The sequence below is a fragment of the Triplophysa dalaica genome, chromosome 7 (genome assembly GCF_015846415.1).
Source record: "Triplophysa dalaica isolate WHDGS20190420 chromosome 7, ASM1584641v1, whole genome shotgun sequence".
Lineage (NCBI taxonomy): Eukaryota > Metazoa > Chordata > Actinopteri > Cypriniformes > Nemacheilidae > Triplophysa > Triplophysa dalaica.
The window spans coordinates 1,921,177-1,945,558 of record NC_079548.1 but is presented as its reverse complement, the minus strand read 5'-3'; the positions used below and the strand labels follow the sequence as shown (position 1 = coordinate 1,945,558).

The following is a 24,382-nucleotide window of genomic DNA, read 5'->3' as shown; positions in this document are numbered from 1 at the left end:
TATGTAATATATCATGTATATATTTCACACCATTTCCAGTCACACTCTTCCATCTGACAATTTACAACATGCACTTTTCAGGTGCTTTTATCCGAATTGATTTGAATCAGCACGTATCACTGGAGAAAAACTGTAAACAGTTTAGAAAAATTCCTATAAGGCTTTAAAATCCATACGGTGTTTAAAGTGCAGAAAATAAAACTAAAGATTAAATAAAGACACTGGACAGGAAGATGTCCAGCACTGACATCACAGGTGAGATACACAAACAATACTTGATGTTTTCTATTACAATTTTTTACTGTTCAGATGTACAGTAAGTGTTATGTGTTTGTCTCTTGCAGTGTATGCTGTAAACAATCCTCCTCGCAGCAAAGAAAAAGATCCTCATTTGAGTACGTTTTACATAGAATATGTTTCCCATGTGATGATGATGAGTCTTTACAGTAAATGCGTGTTTGTTGCAGTGGAGATTGTTCTGTTTGAGGATTGTTCTGTCTGGAAATAAGTTATAAAAAAGAAACAAATAGCAAAAGTCTATTTAGAAACATTTGATTTCACATTCTTGAGAATTGTAAAACTTTCAAACTATAAAAACAAATATATAAACACATTAATGTAGGATATGCTTAAGGAAGAAATCAACACTAATGACCATCATTGCTTGATGTTTTATAGTGGTGTATATTTTGTGGTGTTTGAAATCTTTGTGTTTCTGCTTAGGTGATAAGGAGTCTCCTCTGACTGTTGCTCTGTTTGGAAACTCAACATCAGTTCAATTTGGTCATGATAACACTCTTCTGGGAGAAGAATCACATCCTCTTAAAGAATTCTCAAGGATTGATCCCGTACAGATGAAGATATCAGAACATAATGTCTCGGTCATCAACATGCTTGACTTCACTGAACGTCAACTGGACTCTGTGGATCATCTCATTGGTCAACTAGTGCATGAAAATGAAATCTGTGCCTTCATCTTTGTTGTTCGTCTGGGTCAGTTAACAGATGCTGATAAGATGGGTCTTGAATGGCTACAGACAGTATTTGGTGACAGAATTCTTCAGTTTGTGATAATTCTCTTCACTTATGAGAGAGAAGAAGAGTGTGACACTATAATAGATGATCTGAAGAAAAACTCTGTCATGGAGCAGCTGCTGAACAAATGTGGAGGAAGATATCACACCTGCAGCAAGACCATGAACAACAGATCAGAGATGAGAGACCTGATGAAGGAGATTGATCGTCTGTTTAATGAGAATAAAGATCAGTGCTACACTGTAGAAATGTACAACACACAGTTAAATAGGCACAGCAACTTACAAAAGAACGAAAATGACAGTGGTAAGATTTTGGTTACACTTTATTTAAGCTGGGTGTTCTGTGTATATGCACTTGTCATATAGTCACAGAATAATTCTCGTAGTTCCATTTTACTTGATGGTTTCGATGGATTTACTTTTATTTTTGAATGTGTGTGAAGGGTTCCAAACTTGAATGGTTGAGTCTTTTTCGAAGTGGTGAGGCAAGTTTGCCCTCATTTTTGGCCTTGTTTAAGCAAACAATCTGGCAAAACAGCACATGAGACAGGTGGACAGGAAATATGGTGGAGTATGACAAACTTGTTATCAAAATACTTGGCTAGAGCCAAACAATCTATCAATGTAAATCAGATTACATTATGTTGATTTGGTCATAAGCACTTTTAAGAATGCCGCTATATCTCTTGACCACTAGGGGAGCAATGTCACCAAATTTAAATGCGACTGACAAGATCAAGTTTCGTGTCAAAACACAACGTTAAAATCAAATTCTTTAAAAAAATTATTTACCTAAAAATCATCTTCGGGATGAAAAATGTAAGATGAGTAAAATCTAAACCCTATATTAACTTTCCACTTTTTCTTTTGTTTATAAAGATAAACCCACAATCAAGAAGAAGAGCATGGAGCACACACCTTCAAGAGAATTGCAATACATACACAAGGTCTGTGCTGAGTGAAGTATGAATATAAAATAGAGATACACAACAAAAAAAATGAATTTTAATGTTTATTTCGATACAAGAAAGAAGGGTTTTTCCATCACAATTCATCTTCTGTGTTTAAACACACTTTTGGAATAAAAAACAACGTCATGTTATAAATATTTTTATGGCCATAGTGTGCATGTGCTAAGATATATAATCCATTACATAATATTATTGTTTATATTTTATATTTTTTGAAAATACAATATTTAATAAATACATTTAATGGGGAATGAAAATGCTTTTTACATGACCATAAGAATTCTTTCCCCATATGGTAAAACAAATGCAGTTTAAAATGTCAAAACGTTACTCTTCAAGTTCAATTCTGAACCCTAGAGCTGTTTGGGGGGTATATTCTAAAATACACCCTTACTCCCTTAATGGATATATTGCATGAAAATCTGATTTTGTTCTTCTTGACATATGTAGAACATTGCAGAGACATGTGTGGGCTTTGTGTGGCTATGCACTTATGTTGATGGCCTTTAAGGAACATAAAAATTGCTTTATTATTTAAATAAATTATCATTAGTTTACATTCTAATGATGAAGATGTCTCTTGAGTATAGCGAAAATACAGTCCAGGGCCTAGGAGCCATTGTTGTCTCCGTATCTGTTTTGTTTCAAACAAAACCTCCCAAAAACATGTTAATAGAAAACTGAAAATCAATTATGCTTTTCTTTTACAGGGGATTGTAGGATATTATTCATCAACACACATAAGATTGGAACAACATCATAAAAAAGAAATTAATGAAAAAGTAAAGCAGCTCTTTGATCAGCTTCATCTCAAAAGCCACAATAATCTGAGAGCTTCAGATGTTCTTCAGATAACATCACATTCATTACAGTCTAATGAGTCTTGTGCTGAAGAAGACCTGGTGAAGAATTATCTGCAGACACTACTGATGATGAACTACAGAGCAAGACACATAACAACTAAAGAAACCAGTGAACATTATCACACACTAGAAACAGACAACGCTTCTGATGATGATGAGGGAGATCTGTTTGATATCATGTCTTCATCTAATGCAGTAACAAGTAAATCAGATTCTATTCACCCAATGGATGTTCAGATGGCCGTGTTTCATTGTGCTGATATTTTCCTAAAGCAGCTGATGGTCACTAAACTCTCTCAGTGTCAGTTTGCTCTTCCTCTGCTTGTTCCTCATCCATTCACACAACACATTGAGTTTCCTCTCTGGACATTCAGACAAATCAACAAGAGCTGGAAGATCAGAAGACCTGACAATGACATCATCAGTAGAGTCCAGTCAGTTTGTAAAGCAGAAACTCCAATGGTGTCGTTCTTCAGGTTTGGTTCTGTGTCTTCATCTAAATCTCAGCTGATGAACAGTCTGATCAATGAGAAACACAACACGTTCTTCACCAGAAACTGTCCAGGCAGCAGCAGAACCAGACTACTGATGGATGGAGTGGTGGAGATCGCCTGGTACTGTCCATCTGAAAAAAACACAGATAAATTTACTGACTGTGTTGCCTTCTGTAATCTTCATGGTGATGCAGGAGACAATGAGACACAGATGAAGATTCTCACTGAAATGTCTTCAGTCAATGTTGTTCTTCTGACAAAACTTGACAAGAATGATAAAAATGCATCCAAGATACAAGAGCTGTTAAAAAACTCAAAGCCACTCATATTCCTTTTTACTGCAGAGGAATCTGCTGTATCTAAGGTGAAGAACAGAAAATACAAAATTGGTCTGAAAGACAGGAATCAGTCAGATGTGTCTGAAGAACTCAGAAGAGCTATAAATGATTGTCTCCCATCTTCAGGATCAGCCTCTGTGTTCAGACTTGAAGACGTGTCCAAACACTCAAATATCAGAGTAGATGAAGAAGATAATGAAGACTGCAGGAGAGGAAGAGAAGCAGCACAACAGATGATGAGTTTATTGAAGAATAAACCTCTGAAAGAAATCAAAGAATCATTTCTGCCCCATCAGGGTGAACTTTGGCATCTGTGGTGTCAGAAAAACAAAGAACTTCATCGACCTCAAGGGAAAGACATAGAACAAGAAATAAGCAGAAAACAAACAGAAATGAAGAAGATTCGTGAAAAGCAACATGAATCTGACACGAGTGAGTGTATAAAGTTATTTATTAAACAAATGACCTCACATGATGTTAAGAAGATGTTTTTCCTGAGATGGCTCAGAATCCTCCTCGATGAATTCACATCAGCTGATCTTTCTGTTTTATATCAGAAGTATAATAAAAAGTGGTCAACAGTCTTAAAACTGAAAGAAAATGCTAAACTTAAATCTGAGGAAGAAGAGCAACTCAAAGCTGAACAAACACAACTTGAGCTAATATCTTCAGATCTTCAAGCAACAGCCTTTGGTCTGGAGCACATCATGAGAGAGATCAGTCAGATCTATGAATCATGTTTATATGTGAAGAAGAACAAAACAGATCTTGAGTTTGACTTCTCTTCTCTCCCAAGTCTTGCAGCAGATATGATGATCTCTGGATTTCCACTGGAGCTGATGGATGGAGATGCTGCTCATGTTCCTGTCATGTGGGTTACTGCTGTTCTAGATAAACTCATCCAGAAACTGGGAGATCAGAGAGTGTTTGTTCTGTCAATTTTAGGGATTCAGAGCTCTGGGAAATCCACCATGCTGAATGCCATGTTTGGACTTGAGTTTGCAGTCAGTGCCGGCCGCTGCACCAGAGGAGCTTTCATGCAGCTGATCAGAGTCTCAGAAGACATGAAACATCAGATGAAGTTTGATTATATTCTGGTTGTTGATACTGAAGGTCTTCGGGCTTCTGAACTGGCTGGAAGGTCCACAAGACATCATGACAATGAACTGGCCACATTTGTTGTTGGTCTTGGATATCTGACATTGATCAACATCTTTGGAGAAAACCCGTCTGAGATGCAGGAAATTCTTCAGATTGTTGTTCAGGCCTTTCTGAGGATGAAGAAGGTCAAACTGAACCCCAGCTGTATTTTTGTACATCAGAATGTTTCAGACATCACAGCTGGAGAGAGAAACATGGAGGGAAGGAGACGACTACTGGACACACTGGATCAAATGACAGAACTCGCTGCAAAAGAGGAGGTCTATGATGCTGAATGTTTCAGTGATGTCATTAAATTTGATGTACAGAATGATGTGGAGTATTTTGCTCAACTGTGGGAGGGAAGCCCACCCATGGCACCACCAAACCCAAACTACTGTGAGAATGTTGAAAAACTAAGAAAAGCTATTGTATCACATGCCTCAAATTCAACAGGAATGAGGCTTACACATTTATGTCAGCGGATTCAGGATCTCTGGGAGGCTTCGCTGAATGAACGATTTGTGTTCAGCTTCAGAAATTCTCTGGAGATTTCAGCATATAGGAGACTGGAGACAGAATACAGCAAGTGGACGTGGACTCTTCGCAGTGCTATTATGAAGATTCAGACTAAACTTCACAACCAAATAGACAATGAAGTAATCAATGAGATTGTGGAAACAGATCTTCAGAAAGAACTGGAAGAGAAAAGCGATGAAGTGACTAAATCAATGTCAGAATTCTTTGATAAAGACACAGATTCTGATATACTGATTCAGTGGAAAACTTCATTTGAAATAAAACTCTCGGAGCTTCAAGAAAACATTGTAAAAGAAACAACGTGGAAATTAAATGAGATTCTTCAGCAGCGAGACCTAAAGAGAAAGCTTGATGCTCAGGGTACACATCATGAAAACACTCTCTTAGAAAAGAGCAAAGAACTTGCTTTACAACACAAAGACAAAACAAATGATGAAGAAACTCTGAAGAGAGAGTTTGGTGTGTTCTGGGAAGAGTGTGTGAAGAAGATTACAACAGATTCTCCTCCAATCAAAGACATCGACATACTGAAAGATGTGAGAGAACTTCTCAGTGACATCTATGAAAGTGTCAATGTAGACACATGGAACGACATCAGGAACATATTTACTGTACCAAATTATTCAGATTATGTTCAGTTAAAGAGATCCAGTGGAGTAACAGGACATTTAAAAAATGTCATCAAAGCAGCGAAAGAGAAGATTGGTTTAAAATTATCTAAAGAGGATGAAACACAAATAAGAACCTTTATCACAGATGTTTCTTATCATACAGACGAGATGATTCAGTCATATAATATTTCAAAGCTAGGCTACAACATCAGCTACATTCAACAACTCACAGATTACATCAAAGCAAGAATAACAGAATATGAGAAAGGTCCAGTGAAATATGTGTTCAAGAGAGAATTCTTCATAGATTTATTATTTTCTATATTTAAGAGAGTAAACAAGACATTGACTGACCAACACAAAAAGTTCAGAGATGCCAATGATCCTGATCTCTATCTGGAGAAGAAGAAGAGAGAATACTACAGTATTTTCCAGAAATACTGTCAAGGAGCAACATCAGCTGCTATTTTTGGTGAGATCATCTGTCAGAAACTGAAAGAACCCATTGAACAGAGTGTCTACAGACAGACCGCCAGAGATTTAGCAGATGAGATGAGATCAAACTGTCCATCACTGAATGGAAACAGATCAAATCTGGAGAAACACATCCTGAAGAGACTGGCAGAAGAGGAGAACTTTGACAAATACATCAACTACATTCATAATCCCAGAGATCACTTCAAGAGTTTTATCAGAGATGAAGTGAGTCAGTACATCAGAGATCAGTTCAGTGTCAGTGTTCAGCTCAAGATGAATCAGAACATTGAACTCCTGCAGAAGAAGATCATGACAGCAGCACATAAATCTACTCAACATGTTCAAGAGAACAGAGGAAATGTTGATGTGTGGTTGAAGTTTTTCACACAGAAGCTCTCAGATGTTCTGATGTTCTCTGTGAAGGACTTCAGTGGAGTCAAACATGATGATGTTGATGATTACAAACTTCTAGAAGATGTGATAAGAAAAGAACTTCCTTCAATAACATCTGACATCACTAGAGAGTTCAGCACAGATTCATTTGATGTTAAACTGGATCTGAACTACAGAACAGATGAGATTGTGATTGATCACTTGTGTCAGTGCTGTTGGGTTCAGTGTCCGTTCTGTAAAGCCATCTGCACCAACACAATAGAAAACCATGATGGAGATCACAGCGTTCCTTTCCACAGGGTGGATGGAATCAATGGGTGGTTTTACACTAAATCAAACCATCTTTGTGTTAACTTTTGTACAACTGTAGTGACAGCGGAACATGCCAGTTTTAAAGTAGAGACCTCAGATCAGTGGTTCTATCACAAAGAATACAGGAAAGCAGGAGGAGTTTATGCTGAATGGAGCATCACTCCTGATCTCTCAGAGCTGCCCTACTGGAAGTGGTTCATGTGCAGATTCCAGGATGATCTGGAAAAATACTACGAGAGAACATTCAGATGTGAAACAACAGAGGAATGGAGAATATACACAAAAAAGGATGCTATTGAGAGTCTGGATACATATTTTAAATGAACATAAATTAAAAGAGCAGATCAAGAAGCCATTTATTCACAGGACATACAATTTAATATGATCCTCTTTGGATCTTTATTTGAAATTATTTCAACCAGGCTACAAAATTAGATAAAATGATGTGTTCTTAAATTGCTTATTCAGTAAATCCTCACAATCTTTGAGTTCAGCTTCAAATTATTTGAAGATTTCAGTGTACATGAGACTGGAGACAGAATACATCAAGTGTTCCTGGACTCTTTGCTGTGCTATGATGAATATTGAGAACAAACAGCACAACAATAGAAAATTAACAAAAGATTTGATTGAAGAAAGAGTTTGTTAAAGAAAACTGAAAGAGAAAAGTGAAGACGTGAAAGAATCAATGTCAGAATTCTTTGTTAAAGTCACAGATGCAGAGCTACTGATTCAGTGGAAAACCTCATTTGAGATAATAATCACAGATGATCACGAAAGCATTATCAGAGAATTGAAGAGAAAGTTAAATGGGATTCTTCAGCAGCAAGATCTAAAGAAAAAAGACTGATGCTCAGAAGACACATCATGAAAACACTCTCTAAGAAAAGAGCAAAGAACTTTTCAAAAGAACACTGAACTTCTGCAGCGCAAGATCATGTCAGCATCACATGAGTATTCTCAACATGTTTCAATATAATAATCTAATGAAGCAGTAAGACACTTGAATTTTTCCTTTTGTCAAAACAACACCTAACATTAGTACACAACAAAAACCCATTAGCAGAAACAAGAATAAATAAGTACACAACTAGGTACTTTAACGTCTGCCTATATTTTTAAAGCTCTTACAACCACACATAATAACTCTTTTTTTTTATTGATTTAATATCTCTTAAATATCTAAAGGTCATTGGGATTCAAGCAGATTTGGAAACAGGGAACAGGCTACAATATTAACTTTCTAGAAACTACTTTCACTGTCTAGAAACTATCGCGTTCCTAGACAGTGAGTGACTTTACATGTTAAAATTTAATCTGATTTTTCTAGTCATTGTCAAAAAGCAAACAAACAAAACATGCTTCCTATTATTAATGATGTGGGTATGGGGATCTTTCTGCCTCCACCCAAGCTCCGCCCACAATAAGTGTCATAATGTTTAATAACAGTAAAGGCGTCTATACTGGCTCAACTGTATGATGTGGTTGTTACATGGTTGTTATGTAGAACACAGAGGTGGTTTAAAACACACACATGGACATACAGTATCAACCATATCAAACATGCCATTTTCACCACAGGGGGACTTCAAGTTCAGCTTCTTCAGCATCCTAAAATTAGTAATACTTTGAGGGTTTTTATTGTAGTACTGAATATCTTTATTAATCTTTCAGACATATTCTTGCCATAATAGAGATTGCTTGGTTTTTAGAACTTTTAAACTTTCCTGTAGCTCAGTGTTAAGAGCATTGTGTTAACAACGCAAGGTTTTGGGTTCGAACCCAGGGGATTGCAAATACCTATGTGAAATGTATAGGATAAAAGCAATGTAATTTTGCTTTGGATAAAAGCGTCTGCAAAATGCCTAAATGTAAAATGTAAATCTAAACTTTGTTTTGTTTAAAGTACCTTCTGTTATTTTAATGTCTGACTAAACATCCCATCTTTAAGAGTTTACATAATATGAATAAGTATTTAGCATGATCTGGTTTAATTTGCATACAGTTTTACTTTGATGCCTTATCCAATTGCATCCAGTTCAAAATTGGCTGTATAATAATTCAACAAGTGAATAGAACTTTATTCATTTACTGTTCTGTAAGACCTTGTTTAACCCTTGGTTTTCCTTCTTTCCAAATAAATTTTTCTTAAAAATGCTTTATTCATTTTTCCTCTTCATCAAACTTTCTGGATGCTTCACTCGTCTTATTGTCAGACGGTCAGCACATCGCAGCAAGCAGATTTTTTAAAGTAAGTTAATATGATAATGTCACCGGGTGGCTTGATTGCTGGCCATAACAAGCGGCAGCTGAAGTGAATTAAGCTGCGCTTCATTGAAGCACGCGCTCAGGACAAGGGTGTATAAAAGAGTGGTGTTCTGGGCAAGCAAGGCAGTGGTGTATCTGGGCTGGTGTGTGTCTTGACGGCGGCGTAACCGGAGAGAGCTGAAGGTTGGATGTCTGATCGGTGTTCTAGTGGGAAGAGATTACACAGCAGAGGGGAAGGTCGCTGATGTGTTCACGTCAAACTTCTGCAGTCGCCATCCTTGGAGTCATTCACCCTACAGCAAGAGGAGAAACAGGTCGACTAATCACTGTGGAGATGAAGTGAGTTTGCAGTGTCTGAGAGAGTGAAATACACACGCGTGAGGATTTCTAAGAGTGATTTATGCACGAGTGTGGTGAGGTCTAACGACTGTGTTTCTTCAGAAACTGAGATGAATGACAATTGACGTCTGCATATGAAGATCCTTTTGAATTGATCTGTCTAAAGCTGTGTTCAGGTTTTCCTTTGTGCCCGGAGTGGCGACGGACTCAAGCTGAGCTTGAACACCGTCATTGCCTGTCCCTCAGGGAAGAGGTGAAGCTGTTGTCCTTCCGCCGACTGGTCTACGAACTCACACACCAGCCGAGCCCGAACACCGTCGTTGTCTGTCCCTCGGGGAAGAGGAGAAGTTGCTGTCCTCCCCTGGATTGTTCTGTGAACTTACACACCAGCCGAGCCCGAACACCGTCGTTGTCTGTCCCTCGGGGAAGAAGAGAAGTTGCTGTCCTCCCCTGGATTGTTCTGTGAACTGACACACCAGCCGAGCCCGAACACCGTCGTTGTCTGTCCCTCGGGGAAGAGGAGAAGTTGCTGTCCTCCCCTGGACTGTTCTGTGAACTTACACACCAGCCGAGCCCGAACACCGTCGTTGTCTGTCCCTCGGGGAAGAGGAGAAGTTGCTGTCATCCCCTGGACTGTTCTGTGAACTTACACACCAGCCGAGTCTGAGCATTGTCGGCTGCCTGTCTCACGAACACATCCGAGGAGACGAAGGAAGCCACTGTCTCACCCACGAACATTTGCATCACTGCTTTTATTGTTTTAAGTTAATAAAATACTTACCCTTTTAAATCCACTTCTTGTTGTCCGCCTCTTGGTGTCCTCTGGTGTCTGCTCCTCCGGAGTGTGGTTATTGGCCCTCGGCCCTAACATCGGTGACATCACTTTTGGCGTAGTCGGCAGGGTTACCACTCGGAGTTGAGCGGCCGGAGGACCCAGGATGGCGGACGACGACTTGCCAGCCGTCCGGCAGCCGATGGCATCTATGTTCATGGGAGTTCCGTGGGCTCAAAAGTATGGTGGATCTGGCTCTGAGTTGAGTTTTACAGACTGGAGGGCGCAAGTGGAGTACTTGGCCGGACTGCAAGGGCTCAGTGAAGCCCAGAAGATACAGTTTGTCTTGAATTCACTTGAGGGGGAGGCGAAGAGAGAAGTCCGAGCAGCACCTGAAGCCGTCCGAGCCACTACACGGGCCATATTCGAATTTCTGTCTGGGCAATACGGTGATTCGACTCCGGTGGCAGTGTTACGAACGCAGTTTTTCAACTGTAAGCAGGTACCTGGGCAGACACTGCGAGCATTCGCTCTGCGACTACGGGAACTGTTCTCCAGGCTGAAGAATCGAGAACATCATGGACTGGGAGAGGAAGAGACATTGTTGAGAGACCAGTTCCTGTTGGGGTTACGAGAAGGTCCAATACGACAGAGTCTGAGGTTACAGCTTCGAAGGGACGCCACCCTGACATTCGAAGATGTACGTAAGGAGGCCCTAGCCTTGGAACAGGATCACCATCAGACTGTAGAGACACCGCTGTGTATGGCTGCAAGTGGAATGAGTGCCCCAACACAGCCCGAACCGACCGACTGGGAGCGGACCCTACGTGCGGAGTTAATGAAAGACGTCCGAGAAGAAATGGCCGAACTCTCAAAATCCATTCTTGGAGAACTCCGCCGTGGACGGCCAGAGCCCCTGCCCCTACCTCGAGAACGTTCGTATTCTGATGGAGGGAGAGGTCCGGGAAGACGCACCAGCCGTCCGTTCAGTTCCAGGTTCCAGTGGGATGAGCAGGGGCGCCCGATCTGCAACACCTGCGGAGAGCCCGGACACTACAGCCGCCAATGCGGTTCCCGACGTAGCTCGCAAGGGGGTTTTTAGAACGACCGGCCACTGTGGGTCAAGTGGTCGGGACCCCCCGGATAGACCCTTGTGTGGACTCAGCTCCACGAGACGGCCTAGTGGGACGCTGTCCCCTCCTGGAGATTAAGATCAATGGCGTTGTTCGGTGCCTGGTAGACACAGGGTCCCAGGTCACTATGTTGTCTGAGAGTTTGTCCAAAGACCTGTTTGATGCTCATCACTTACCCGAAGCTGAAGTCCCTTGGCTCACCCTGCGTGGGGCAAATGGCCTGAGCATCCCCTACATCGGATACCAGGTCACCAACTTCGAAATTCACGGCACCACAATCCCGAAGAAGGGGGTAGTGATCGTGCGAGACTCCTGTCTGGGAGAACATCGAGCCCTGTTAGGAATGAACGTCATCATGGACTGTTGGGAGGAACTGTTCCAGGCTGGACCTCTTCGTTACACCTCCACAGCCGAGAAGAAGGAGTGGGAGCGTGTTGTGACTGACTGTCGGCGAGTGCAGGTGGCGATTTCCCAACGCGACCGGGAGGACGTGGGTCGGGTGGCCTGCCGGTATGCTGTCTCTGTCCCTGCCCGGAGCGAAGCTGTGGTCTGGGTTCGGCTGCCAGGTCGGACCTATGGCCCTGAAGATTGCCTCCTTGTTGAACCCCACTGGGAGTGCCAGACTGTTGAAGTCGCTCGGGGGTTAACAGTAGCCCGTCGGGGCCGAGTCGCAGTTAAAGTAAGAAACCCGACCATCTGTACCGTCACCAACGACTGACCCGTATCACGCCTGTAGACCCCCACCAGGTGAGGGAGGAGCAGGAGGTCCGCTTCTGCCAAGTGAGCGCCACAGTGGTCGAGGTTGGCCTGGCGGAGAAGGAGTCTCGTCCTGGTTCCACTGCACAGGGCATGCCGGGCCACCTTCAGAGCGAGTCCCTGGAAGGAGAGGGCCTAACGGAAGAACAAACCTGCAAACTCCAGAGTCTACTGGCCAAGTGGCAACACGTCTTCTCCACCCACGACGAAGACTATGGGTGCACCGACATAGTCAAGCACGCCATTCCTACTGGAGACGCCCCACCAAGTCGAGAACGATACCGCCCAGTCCCTCCGACTTTGTATACGGAAGTACGAGCCCTACTGAAAGGAATGTTGGGACGAGGAGTTATCCGGGAGAGCAGCAGCCCATGGGCCGCCCCAATTGTCCTGGTCCGCAAGAAGACAGGCTCTTGGAGGTTTTGTGTAGACTATCGGAAACTGAACTTGGTCACCAAGAAGGATGCCTTTCCCTTGCCCCGGATCGAGGATTCCCTTACGGGACTGACCGGCGCCAGCTGGTACTCTACCCTGGACTTAGCGAGTGGCTACTGGCAGGTGAGGATGGAGGAACAGGACCGCGAGAAGACTGCCTTTACCACCCCTTTCGGCCTATTTGAATGGGATCGTATGCCCTTCGGCCTCTGTAACGCTCCTGCGACCTTCCAGAGGCTCATGCAGCGATGCCTGGGAGGGCAGCTGATGGACTCCGCCTTGGTTTACTTAGACGATGTGATCGTCTACTCCCCTGACTTCAATGGTCACTTGTCACACTTGGAGCAAGTCTTCCGGGCAATGGAACGGTATGGACTGAAGCTCCAGCCCGGGAAATGCCAGCTTCTCAGAAGAGAGGTTCAGTTCCTGGGGCACCGGGTGAGCGCTGCAGGAGTGGCTGTTGATCCGGAGAAGGTGTCTGCAGTGCAGGGCTGGGTCCCTCCGAAGACCGTGAGGCAGGTACGGTCCTTTCTTGGATTCGTCGGCTACTACAGACGCTTCATAAAGGACTTCTCAAAAATTGCAAAACCCCTGAATCAGCTGCTGGCCGGTACCGGTACCTCGCGGAGCCGAAGTTCCCCTACCATCACCTGGAGTCAGGAGTGCGAGACCGCCTTCCACCGACTCAAGCAGGAGTTGTTGCAGGCCCCCATTCTGGCTTACGCCGATTTCACCCAGCCTTTCGTCCTCTACACTGACGCTAGCAATAGCGGGCTGGGAGCCGTACTGGCCCAACGACAAGACGGGACAGAAAGGGTCATTGCCTACGCCAGTCGGAGCCTCCACCCTGCTGAACGGAACGATGCCAATTACAGCTCTTTCAAAATTGAGCTGCTGGCCCTTAAGTGGGCTCTGTGCGAGAAGTTTAAGTATTACCTGTGGGGAGCCGAAGTGCTGGTAGTAACCGACAACAGTCCGCTGGTGCACCTGCAGACCGCGAAACTGGGAGCGGTGGAGCAGCGGTGGGTGGCCCAGCTCGCCAACTTCAACTATCGGCTACAATATCGACCAGGCCGAGAGCACATAAATGCCGATGTCCTGTCCCGATTACCACCAGCTAGGGAAGGGGGAACTTCAGGGCCAGAACCAGAAGAAGGGCTGATGGTGGGAGTGGTGGAAGCACCTGGAGCACGAGCGGAAGGCATACCAGCAAATTGGGGATGGGACCCCCATCGATGGAGGGAACGGCAAGAGCAGGATGAAGGGCTGGCTACCCTGTGGACTTACCTGGAGAGGAACAAATTCCCTGGGGTGGAGGAACGACAGGGACATCCGGTGAGGGTAAAGAAGCTTCTGGGGCAGTGGAAGAGGCTGAAGTTGCGAGATGGTGTGATCTGTAGGTCTGTTCTGGACTCGAGGACCCATGAGATGGTGTCTCAGGTGGTGGTGCCCGAAGCACAGATTCAGCCGTTGCTCCAGGCCTATCATGACCAGTTAGGACATCAGGGCCAAGAACGGACCGTATCACTACTGCGTCGACACTTCTTTTGGAGTGGTATGGAAGAGTCGGTGGGGAGGTATGTACAAGGATGCCCCCGTTGCACGCTGTTCAAGTCCCGGCGAGACGTGAGGGCCCCTATGGTTCCGGTGCGACCCAGAGCCCCGTTACATATGGTGGCTATGGACTTCCTGACCTTAAGTCGCCCAACAGACCGCTACCAGAACATCTTGGTAGTGACTGACTTGTTCACTAAGTACGCTTGGGCCATACCAACCTTGGACCAGACCGCCGCCACCACTGCCGGTGCCCTATGGAGACACGTCTTCCAGCCCTTTGGATGTCCCGAGACGCTCCATTCTGACCAAGGGCCGAACTTTGAGTCCCGTGTCATCCAGGAGCTATGCAGTCTGTACGGATGCCGGAAAACCCGCACCACGCCTTATCACCCACAGGGGAACGGAGGGTGCGAACGCTTCAATCAGACGCTCTTGAGTCTACTGGGAACACTAGATGCAGACCACCAAGGTTACTGGACGGACAGCCTGCCGGCTCTGGTGCAGGCCTATAATAACAGCATCCACAGCACAACGGGGTATGCCCCGACTTACCTGATGTTTGGGAGGCATGTGCGCCTGCCCACAGATCTGCTGTTAGGAGCAGTCCCGGCTGAAGCCCCCGCCACCACCACTGAATGGGTACACCGACACCATCGTCAACTCCACTCTGCCTATGACAAGGTAACCAAGCATCTGGAGGCAGCAGCAAAGAAGAACAAGAGATTGTACGACCGCACCGCTCGAGAGGCTCCTTTGTTACCCGGAGAACGGGTACTGGTGCGGGATAACCGGCGCCAGGGGAAGGGTAAACTCAGCGACCGGTGGGAAACCACCCCCTACGTAGTGGAGCAACAGCAAAGGCCTGACCAACCCGTGTACACCATCCGTCCCGAGGGTAAGTCAGGCCCTGTGAGAGTCCTGCACCGAAACCTGCTGCATCCTTGTCCAAATTACCTGCGACAAGAGACTGAGGCGCCGCCAGCACCTGTGGCCCCTGCACCAACTTGGGTGGGCTGGCCTATGATCCGAAGGGCCCCCACTCCTGAGCCCAGGGAGGGGGAGGCCGAGGCCCCAGCTCGACGCTCCCAACGGGAGACTAGAGGAGTACCCCCTGCAAGATACGGAGAATGGGAGTCGGGACCCCGTTCTCGGGACTAGAACGGATCCGGTGGGGGAGGGTGTCACCGGGTGGCTTGATTGCTGGCCATAACAAGCGGCAGCTGAAGTGAATTAAGCTGCGCTTCATTGAAGCACGCGCTCAGGACAAGGGTGTATAAAAGAGTGGTGTTCTGGGCAAGCAAGGCAGTGGTGTATCTGGGCTGGTGTGTGTCTTGACGGCGGCGTAACCGGAGAGAGCTGAAGGTTGGATGTCTGATCGGTGTTCTAGTGGGAAGAGATTACACAGCAGAGGGGAAGGTCGCTGATGTGTTCACGTCAAACTTCTGCAGTCGCCATCCTTGGAGTCATTCACCCTACAGCAAGAGGAGAAACAGGTCGACTAATCACTGTGGAGATGAAGTGAGTTTGCAGTGTCTGAGAGAGTGAAATACACACGCGTGAGGATTTCTAAGAGTGATTTATGCACGAGTGTGGTGAGGTCTAACGACTGTGTTTCTTCAGAAACTGAGATGAATGACAATTGACGTCTGCATATGAAGATCCTTTTGAATTGATCTGTCTAAAGCTGTGTTCAGGTTTTCCTTTGTGCCCGGAGTGGCGACGGACTCAAGCTGAGCTTGAACACCGTCATTGCCTGTCCCTCGGGGAAGAGGTGAAGCTGTTGTCCTTCCGCCGACTGGTCTACGAACTCACACACCAGCCGAGCCCGAACACCGTCGTTGTCTGTCCCTCGGGGAAGAGGAGAAGTTGCTGTCCTCCCCTGGATTGTTCTGTGAACTTACACACCAGCCGAGCCCGAACACCGTCGTTGTCTGTCCCTCGGGGAAGAAGAGAAGTTGCTGTCCTCCCCTGGACTGTTCTGTGAACTTACACACCAGCCGAGCCCGAACACCGTCGTTGTCTGTCCCTCGGGGAAGAGGAGAAGTTGCTGTCATCCCCTGGACTGTTCTGTGAACTTACACACCAGCCGAGTCTGAGCATTGTCGGCTGCCTGTCTCACGAACACATCCGAGGAGACGAAGGAAGCCACTGTCTCACCCACGAACATTTGCATCACTGCTTTTATTGTTTTAAGTTAATAAAATACTTACCCTTTTAAATCCACTTCTTGTTGTCCGCCTCTTGGTGTCCTCTGGTGTCTGCTCCTCCGGAGTGTGGTTATTGGCCTCGGCCCTAACATCGGTGACAATAATATGATTATTTTCCTCTATTTTTAATAAATTGTGGTAAGAGCATACTGATTTCACTGTTTAATGCAGTATTTGATCTGTCGCTGTGCAGAGTTAGTGTTTTATTCTGTGTTTGATTAACGTTAAGTAATTTAGCAGCTTAGCAAGCACTTTTTTCAAAGGCCTTAACAATCACTTTATCATTAGAGTGTACCGTTTTGTTTTGAGTTTATTATTTTCGTTTGCAGTTGGGGTTGAAGGTGTTCAAAATGTTTGCCCTGTTCACTATTTAGTTTGAATACTGGATTTATGACATGATAGCCATGTAACACGGTTTTTATCTGTGTTTATGTATTGATCAGCATATTTAATACTTTTCCCTTTTTTACTAGTGACCCCTTAAGGGGGATATAAGGGCTATCCAAGGAGCTTATTATAGGTTTTTATATTTTTTTGTGTGGGGTGATGTGAAAACCACATATGCGTCCTTTATCGACTGTGATGTGTGATGTTTAAACGTAAAACTATTGGAGGAAGGTATTTTTCTTGTATGGCTCCAAGGCTGTTGAACTCACTGCCCTTTTCAAACCTCTCTTGATTGTTTTAAGACTTATCTTTTAAGAAGGTATTTTAAGAAGTAAATGCTGTAATTGTTGTTTAATTGTTTCTAATGATTGTTATTATTCTTCTTATTGTTATGGTTTTACCATTTTGTAGCGCCTTTAGTGAAAGAAATGCACATTATAAATTAAATGTATTATTATTATTATTAAATCCAGTTTCCAAATTGCATTCAAATTGAAGTTTTACGTCCAGAACAAAAATACTGATTAAACATATAATATCATGTATTTATTTATACATGTAGTGTTTTTTATCAATGTTAAAGAAGTACAAATACAGTTGGGGATGTACACACATGGTCAGACTCTCTGACAACAATAATGACGTTCACTCTTAAAAATAAAAGGTGCTTTAAAGGTTCTCCACAGAGACGTCATAGAAGAACCATTTTTCATACCACAAAGAACCATTCAGTCAAAGGTTCCTTTGGAGAAAAATCTCTTTCTTTCTTTAGTACCATCTGAAGGACCTTTTTGTCACAAAGAACCTTTTGTGAACAGAAAGGTTCTTCAGATGTTAAAGGGTCATTATGCCATTAAAGAACGTTTTGAAGAAGCTGAAACTTTTTTTAAGAGAGTAAGCTACATTTCCTGTTTATTTGAACACATTTGGTTCCGCTTGTATTTGTTTTATTTAATTCTGCATTCTCAAAGTTTGTCTTAAAAAAACGACGATCTTCACTTTATAATGATCATCAAAATAACATACTGGTGTCTATCTTGGCCCTTGTGCACAAGGTGTCTGACAAAAGCAAACCGCCCCACACATTTTTCCAAATATAAATCTGAGGTTAAGTACAGCATGCCCAGTTATTTCTTTACATATATCATGTGTTTCTTTAAATGACTATTATGAAAGCATGCAGACAAGGAGACAAGACCAAGCGAGAATAATAATAAGTTCATAAGAACAGTGAACATTTATTCAAGTCACATTTTTATTATCATGATTAATAGCGTTTACAAAAGTGCACATTAATTAATAGACAAAGAAAATATGTAAAACGCATAAAACATGTGTGTATATATATATATATATATATATATAATAATATGGATGTCAAATATACTAAAAACACACTACTGTTGTGCTAAACACAGTCTCTCAGGTTATAGCACACAATACACAACTAACACCACAAACATAGTGAGAATGATTATAATGAGCTTCATGTTCTAACATTCAGCAGTGACACCATCATTAATATAAATCACTGAATGAAATCAATGAACATTTGCATTAAACCTTCAGTTTGTGTCCAGATTAAAGATGTTTAAGACAAAAACCTGTAAAAAAACAAGAAATCAATCAGATTACACAAGTAATAAGGTACGACAGACTGCTTTATCATGAATAACACACAGCTTGTCAGGATCGCTAGGAGAAGAAACTAGATGCAGGCAGCGGTAGGGGTAACAAAACCAGGTTTTAATAACAAAACAAAAGCCCACGATGGGGAAAACAATGTAACTAACACGAGCAGGTAATTAAACAAGAGAAGGTATTCTGACTAGGCAAGGAAAGGAAAGGAAAGGAAAGGAAAGGAAAGGAAAGGAAAGGAAAGGAAAGGAAAGGAAAGGAAAGGAAAGGAAAGGAAAGGGAAAGGAAAGGGAAAGGAAAGGGAAAGGAAACGGCAAGGTAGCACAGCAAACGACTAGGTAACATTACAAAACGAACTTGCACAGGACAGCAAACACAAGGGCATGAAATAGGGAGACTAACAAAAGAAGGTAACAATGGTCAGGTGTGGGTAATGAGACACAGGTGGAAAGCTATACGAAGAAACGAGATGGCGGGCACAGAGACAAGGACCGGAGAGAGCATGTGGAAGGCCAAGTGTGCCAAAACGCCTCTCTCCACGTAAAACCAAAGGCCACGACTCTGCCGCAAGACCAAGAAACACATGACATGATGAGGCAGAGTCATAGCACAGCTATTGACCAACCAGAATCAAGGAATGGAAGTAACTGTTTTACATTTACATTTGGCAGATGCTTTCATCCAAAGCAATTTACAGTTTATTCAGGCCATATATTTCATTTCAAACCTTCAACCTGTTGCTCTCAGACATGACGCTCTATCTACTGAAACCAGATGTCACATTTTACACTTGAAAACGCCACAGGGAAATAATCTTATTTTGCATCTTATATATCAACATTTAGCATTTGAGCCGTTTTACAGAAAATCTTACTGTCGTGTTTCCAATGTTTCTATCTTTAAAGCACCAGTAAGTAAATTAAGTGCAACTTCAAAAAAGAACAAAAACTTCAAAAGATGTTTGTTTTGGATAAATGAAACCAGGCTTTTGGATGTGTGCGTGTGTGCTCGCCTCTGTTTGTCTTATTTTCCTCTTCTTTCTTCTTTTCCTCTACTTTCTCAGGCCGCTGTGTCCAGGACAGTTTAACATCAGAGGTGTTTAATCCCAGAGCAGATTGAAGCTAAAATTCATCAAACATACCGTTTCAATACACACAAGATGAAACATCCTGTCATTTCTCATTCTCTCATCACTCATATTATTAACATGTTTTACACACATCAAACACTCTTATATCACTTCTCTTTTGAATAACACATTTATGTGGGGTTTTAAATCACCTGATGGAGGATTTTGTCTCTTTCAGCAGCTACATCACCACTGGAGGACATTTTCAGTCTCAGAAAAGTTTTCTTTCTGTGACCTGAAACACAAATTCAACATTCACATACAAATACAATTTAAATCACATTTAAGAGGTCGCCAAAGAATCAAAGCAAAATTCAGATTTTTTTTGCCAGCTCAACAAAAGAGTATAATTTTGTATGTATTACGTTTTCCATAAACCTCCACTTCACAAATAGCAAGATAATTTGTCTGTCCAGTCATGACCACATTCACATAACGTCCTTCCATTGCACCACATACGTGACTGATGGTGCGACCAACTTGAAAACCAGAAGTTACAGCACATCTAGAGAGAGTGAGAGAGAGAGAGAGAGAGAGAGAGAGAGAGTGAATCTCTGTAGAGACATTTCAATCAATCAATCCCCTGGAAGTGATGTCATGAATAACTTTACATTGGATTGTTGTTTCCATTGTTGTCCAGTGAGTTTCCGATACGAATCTCTGCTCCGTTGGTAAATTCAGGACAGCAGGTTGGTTTAGGAGCGATGATCACTGTATCAATCTCATAATAATCCAGAAGATCTAACCTCCACCATGGGTTACTCTCAGATGATGTAGTAGAGCAGTGTTCTGCTTCAACTGAACCATATCTTACACCATCTACAGCATATTGAGCTATCCAGGTGAGATATGTTGATGGCTGTGTGGCTGTTCCCTTAAATGCTAAATTCTCTAGAAAATATATATTGAAAGACAGACGATCAGTCAGTCTACAGATAAATCAACACGACTGAGAGAATCAAACAATCATCTAAATCGGTTCAGCCCTTATCACATTTGAAATATACAAAAATGAATCCTAATTCCCAGTTCTACGAATGGTATTAAAATATGTTAAAAAATGATGTTTAATTAGCAAAGTTCGGGATGAGCCAGAGCAGATAATCAGCAATCACTACATCTACCCTATCAGGTCAAGCGAGTTCCCCATAAATAGACAGTCTTACCTGCATCATCTCTACAGACTTTAACATCCCTCCACCTCCCCGGCTCCTCTCCTTGAGCCACTTCTCCTGTAGGAACTGCTGAACCCTGATCGGGGCGAGTGCACCAAACTCGGGAACCGGCCCGAACCCAGAGCTCACCCCCCGATCAGGGACCGGCTTCCCGGACAGCACGCCAAATACCCGTACCTCATAGGCAAACTCATAAATCACCTGTTCCATACACCTCCACCTCACACAGAGAAAGACGCTTTGTCGGTCCAGTCATGACCACATTCACATAACGTCCCACCATACCAAAACATGAGTAACTGATGGTGTGAATAGCTAGAAGACCAGACACTACAGCACATCTAGAGAGACAGAAAATCAATGAATCTCCATAGAGGTGTTTCAACAATCAACTGTTAAAGTGACTTCATGAATAACTTTACATTGGATTGTAGTTTCCATTGTTGACCAGTGAGTTTCCGATACGAATCTCTGCTCTGTTGGTTTCAAGTGGGAACCATCCGGTACTGATGATCACTGTGCCAATGTTATAAATATCACTAAGATCTAACCTCCACCATGGGTTAATTTCATATTCTGTAACACAGCATGTTTCTCCATCATATCTTGCACCATCTTTGGCATTTTCAGGTACATAGACTTGAGCCGTGGATGACTGTGTAACTGTTCCTTTCGATGCTAAATTCTCTGGAAAACATATATTGAGAGCCAGTTGATCAGTTAGTCTGCAGATATATATAAACATCTGTGATCATCAAGTAATAACAATTTGAAGCGTTTTTTTTTATGTGCGCACGCCTGACAGTGTAAAAGTAAAAGTCTCCATTGGAAAAAAATGTGTAATGGTGGAATTTTTTTAAAGGACTTTTATTTTGACAGGTTGTCCCATTCTCCGTTTGTTGACGGGGAATGCAGAGACGTCTGGGTAGGAGAAGGGGGAGAGACGCTAAGGGCAGATACGCCGCGATCACCGCATGAAAAGTCTGTATTTTCCCCCTTAGATTTAATGAAACATACTGGTATGCGGTCAGTTTAAGTTTCGTGAGTTTAATGTGCACCAACATTATCGTGTGAAACTAGAGACGTAGTTAACGCAGAAGTTTGTTTGAGTGCGTTATCGGAAACAGTACGGTGTGGAGACCGGCGTCACGGGAGAGAAAAGAGTTGCGGGAGCCGTGAGTCCCATCCTGAACACTGTCGTTCTTGTCATTCCAAATCCCGATTATGAGTATTTTTGAGGGTTTTACTGTTTTATTATGTAAGTCGCTCCTGAACCGTGTTATCTAGCAAGAGACGTGATTCCCTCCCTGCCTAAGAGTCACTCAAGTGCACTTGTTAGTGCGCGAGAGTCAGTTTCTGAATTGAACTATAGTTTCCTACAGAGCGTTTAAATGTTTTCTTTCCTTTTTGAGTATTTTGCACTTTTGGGAGATACTGAAACCATTACGATCAAGTTTTACTTTTGAAAATCCCTTTTGAAGAACACTGCATTTGCAAAAGACCCAAGCTGAGGAGTTAATATGAAGTCTGTTGTTATTTGTTGCAGGGAAACCACATCTGCAAATCTCTACATCTCCACCTGCATCTTACCTGGACCGGTTTACAAATACCGTCAATCTTAACGGCTAGTTAAAACTTCTCTCGGCTGTGTTATGACCGACACCCTTATTCACTACTAAACTTATCTGAAACTAGCCCCTCTCCTCTTAGAGTAGCACTTCCGTACAATGCAAGCGGTTGCGTGTGTCCCGTGCTAGAGCGCCACTTTGTTCCAGAGAGTTTTGAGTTCCCTTTCAAGAGAGGTCTCTCTTTATTGCATGAAACGCAAGGGGAATCCCCTTCTCCCACCTTTACTGAATCCTTATTAAACAACGCCAGAGAAAAGAAAATGTAACCGGCCAATGCCGGTCAAGACCGCATTCCTAAGAATCTTCCTCCTTTACTCACCTTTTGCATGCAGTTGAGGGTACGCTTCAGAGAAGAGTAATTCATCGGATACTTCTGCTCGTGTGTTCCAATATGCCGATTTGCAACTTACAGTTGAAAGAAAAAGTATGTGAACCCTTTGGGCTTACTTGGATTTCTTCATAAATTGGTCATAAAATGTGTTCTGATCTTCATCTAAGACACAGCAATAGAGAAACACAGTCTGCTTAAACTAATACCCCACAAACATTATACGTTTTCATGTTTTTATTGAACACAACATGTAAACATTCATAGTGCAGGGTGGACAAAGTATGTGAACCTTTGGGTTTAATAACTGGTTGACCCTCCTTTGGCAGCAATAACCTCAACCAAACATTTCCTATAGTTGCAGATCAGACCTGCACAACGGTCAGGAGAAATTTTGGACCATTCCTCTTTACAAAAGTGTTTCAGTTCAGCAATATTCTTGGGATGTCTGGTGTGAATCGCTCTCTTGACGTCATGCCACAGCATCTCAATCGGGTTGAGGTCAGGACTCTGACTGGTCCACTCCAGAAGGCGTATTTTCTTCTGTTGAAGCCATTCTATTGTTGATTTACTTCTATGCTTTGGGTCGTTGTCCATCCTCTGTTAAGCTTCAGTTGGCGGACAGATGGTCTTAAGTTTTCCTGCAAAATGTCTTGATAAATTTCGGAATTCATTTTTCCATCAATGACAGTAATCCGTCCAGGGCCTGAGGCAGCAAAGCAGCCCCAAACCATGATGCCCCCTCCACCATATTTCACAGTTGGGATGAGGTTTTGATGTTGGTGTGCTGTGCCTTTTGTTCTCCACACATAGCGTTGTGTGTTCTTTCCAAACAACTCAATTTTGGTTTCATCTGTCCACAGAATGTTTTGCCAGTAGTGCTGTGGAACATCCAGGTGCTCTTTTGCAAACTTCAAACGTGCTGCAATGTTTTTTTTGGACAGCAGTGGCTTCCTCCGTGGTGTCCTCCCATGAAGTCCATTCTCGTTTAATATTTTCCCTATTGTAGATTTGTCAACAAAAATGTTAGCATGTGCCAGAGATTTCTGTAAGTGTTTAGCTGACACTCTAGGATTCTTCTTCACCTCATTGAGCATTCTGCGCTGTGCTCTTGCAGTCATCTTTACAGGACGACCACGCCTAGGGAGTGTAGCAACAGTGCTCAACTTTCTCCATTTGTAGACAATCTGTCTTACCGTGGACACATGGACATCAAGGCTTTTAGATATACTTTTGTAGCCCTTTCCAGCTTTATGTAAGTCAACAATTCTTGATCGTAGGTCTTCCTAGAGCTCTTTTGTGCGAGGCATGGTTCACATCAGACAACGCTTCTTCAGAACAGCAAACTCAAAAATGGTGTGTGTTTTTTACTGGACAGGCCAGCTTTAATCAACACATCCAATCTCATCACATTGATTGGACCCCAGGTTGGCTGACTCCTGGCTCCAATTAGC

At 43.0% G+C, this 24,382-nt stretch overlaps 1 protein-coding gene across 1 annotated transcript; it reads left to right on the top strand.

Annotated features, from left to right (window-relative positions):
- Positions 1-124: 124 nt before the first annotated feature.
- On the top strand, positions 125-7,500 carry LOC130425734 (interferon-induced very large GTPase 1-like). Its single transcript, XM_056752107.1, has 5 exons — positions 125-255; positions 345-395; positions 724-1,341; positions 1,917-1,984; positions 2,719-7,500. The coding sequence occupies exons 1-5, from the start codon at positions 234-236 to the stop codon at positions 7,498-7,500; spliced, it is 5,541 nt and encodes a 1,846-aa protein (XP_056608085.1). The 5' UTR covers positions 125-233.
- Positions 7,501-24,382: the final 16,882 nt, after the last annotated feature.

Bases quoted from the DNA above. Each gene is read 5' to 3' on its own strand.
- LOC130425734 (XM_056752107.1), top strand. From the start codon at position 234: ATGTCCAGCACTGACATCACAG. The intron at 396-723 runs GTACGTTTTACA...GTTTCTGCTTAG, and splicing joins AGAAAAAGATCCTCATTTGA to GTGATAAGGAGTCTCCTCTG. The intron at 1,342-1,916 runs GTAAGATTTTGG...TTGTTTATAAAG, and splicing joins AAAGAACGAAAATGACAGTG to ATAAACCCACAATCAAGAAG.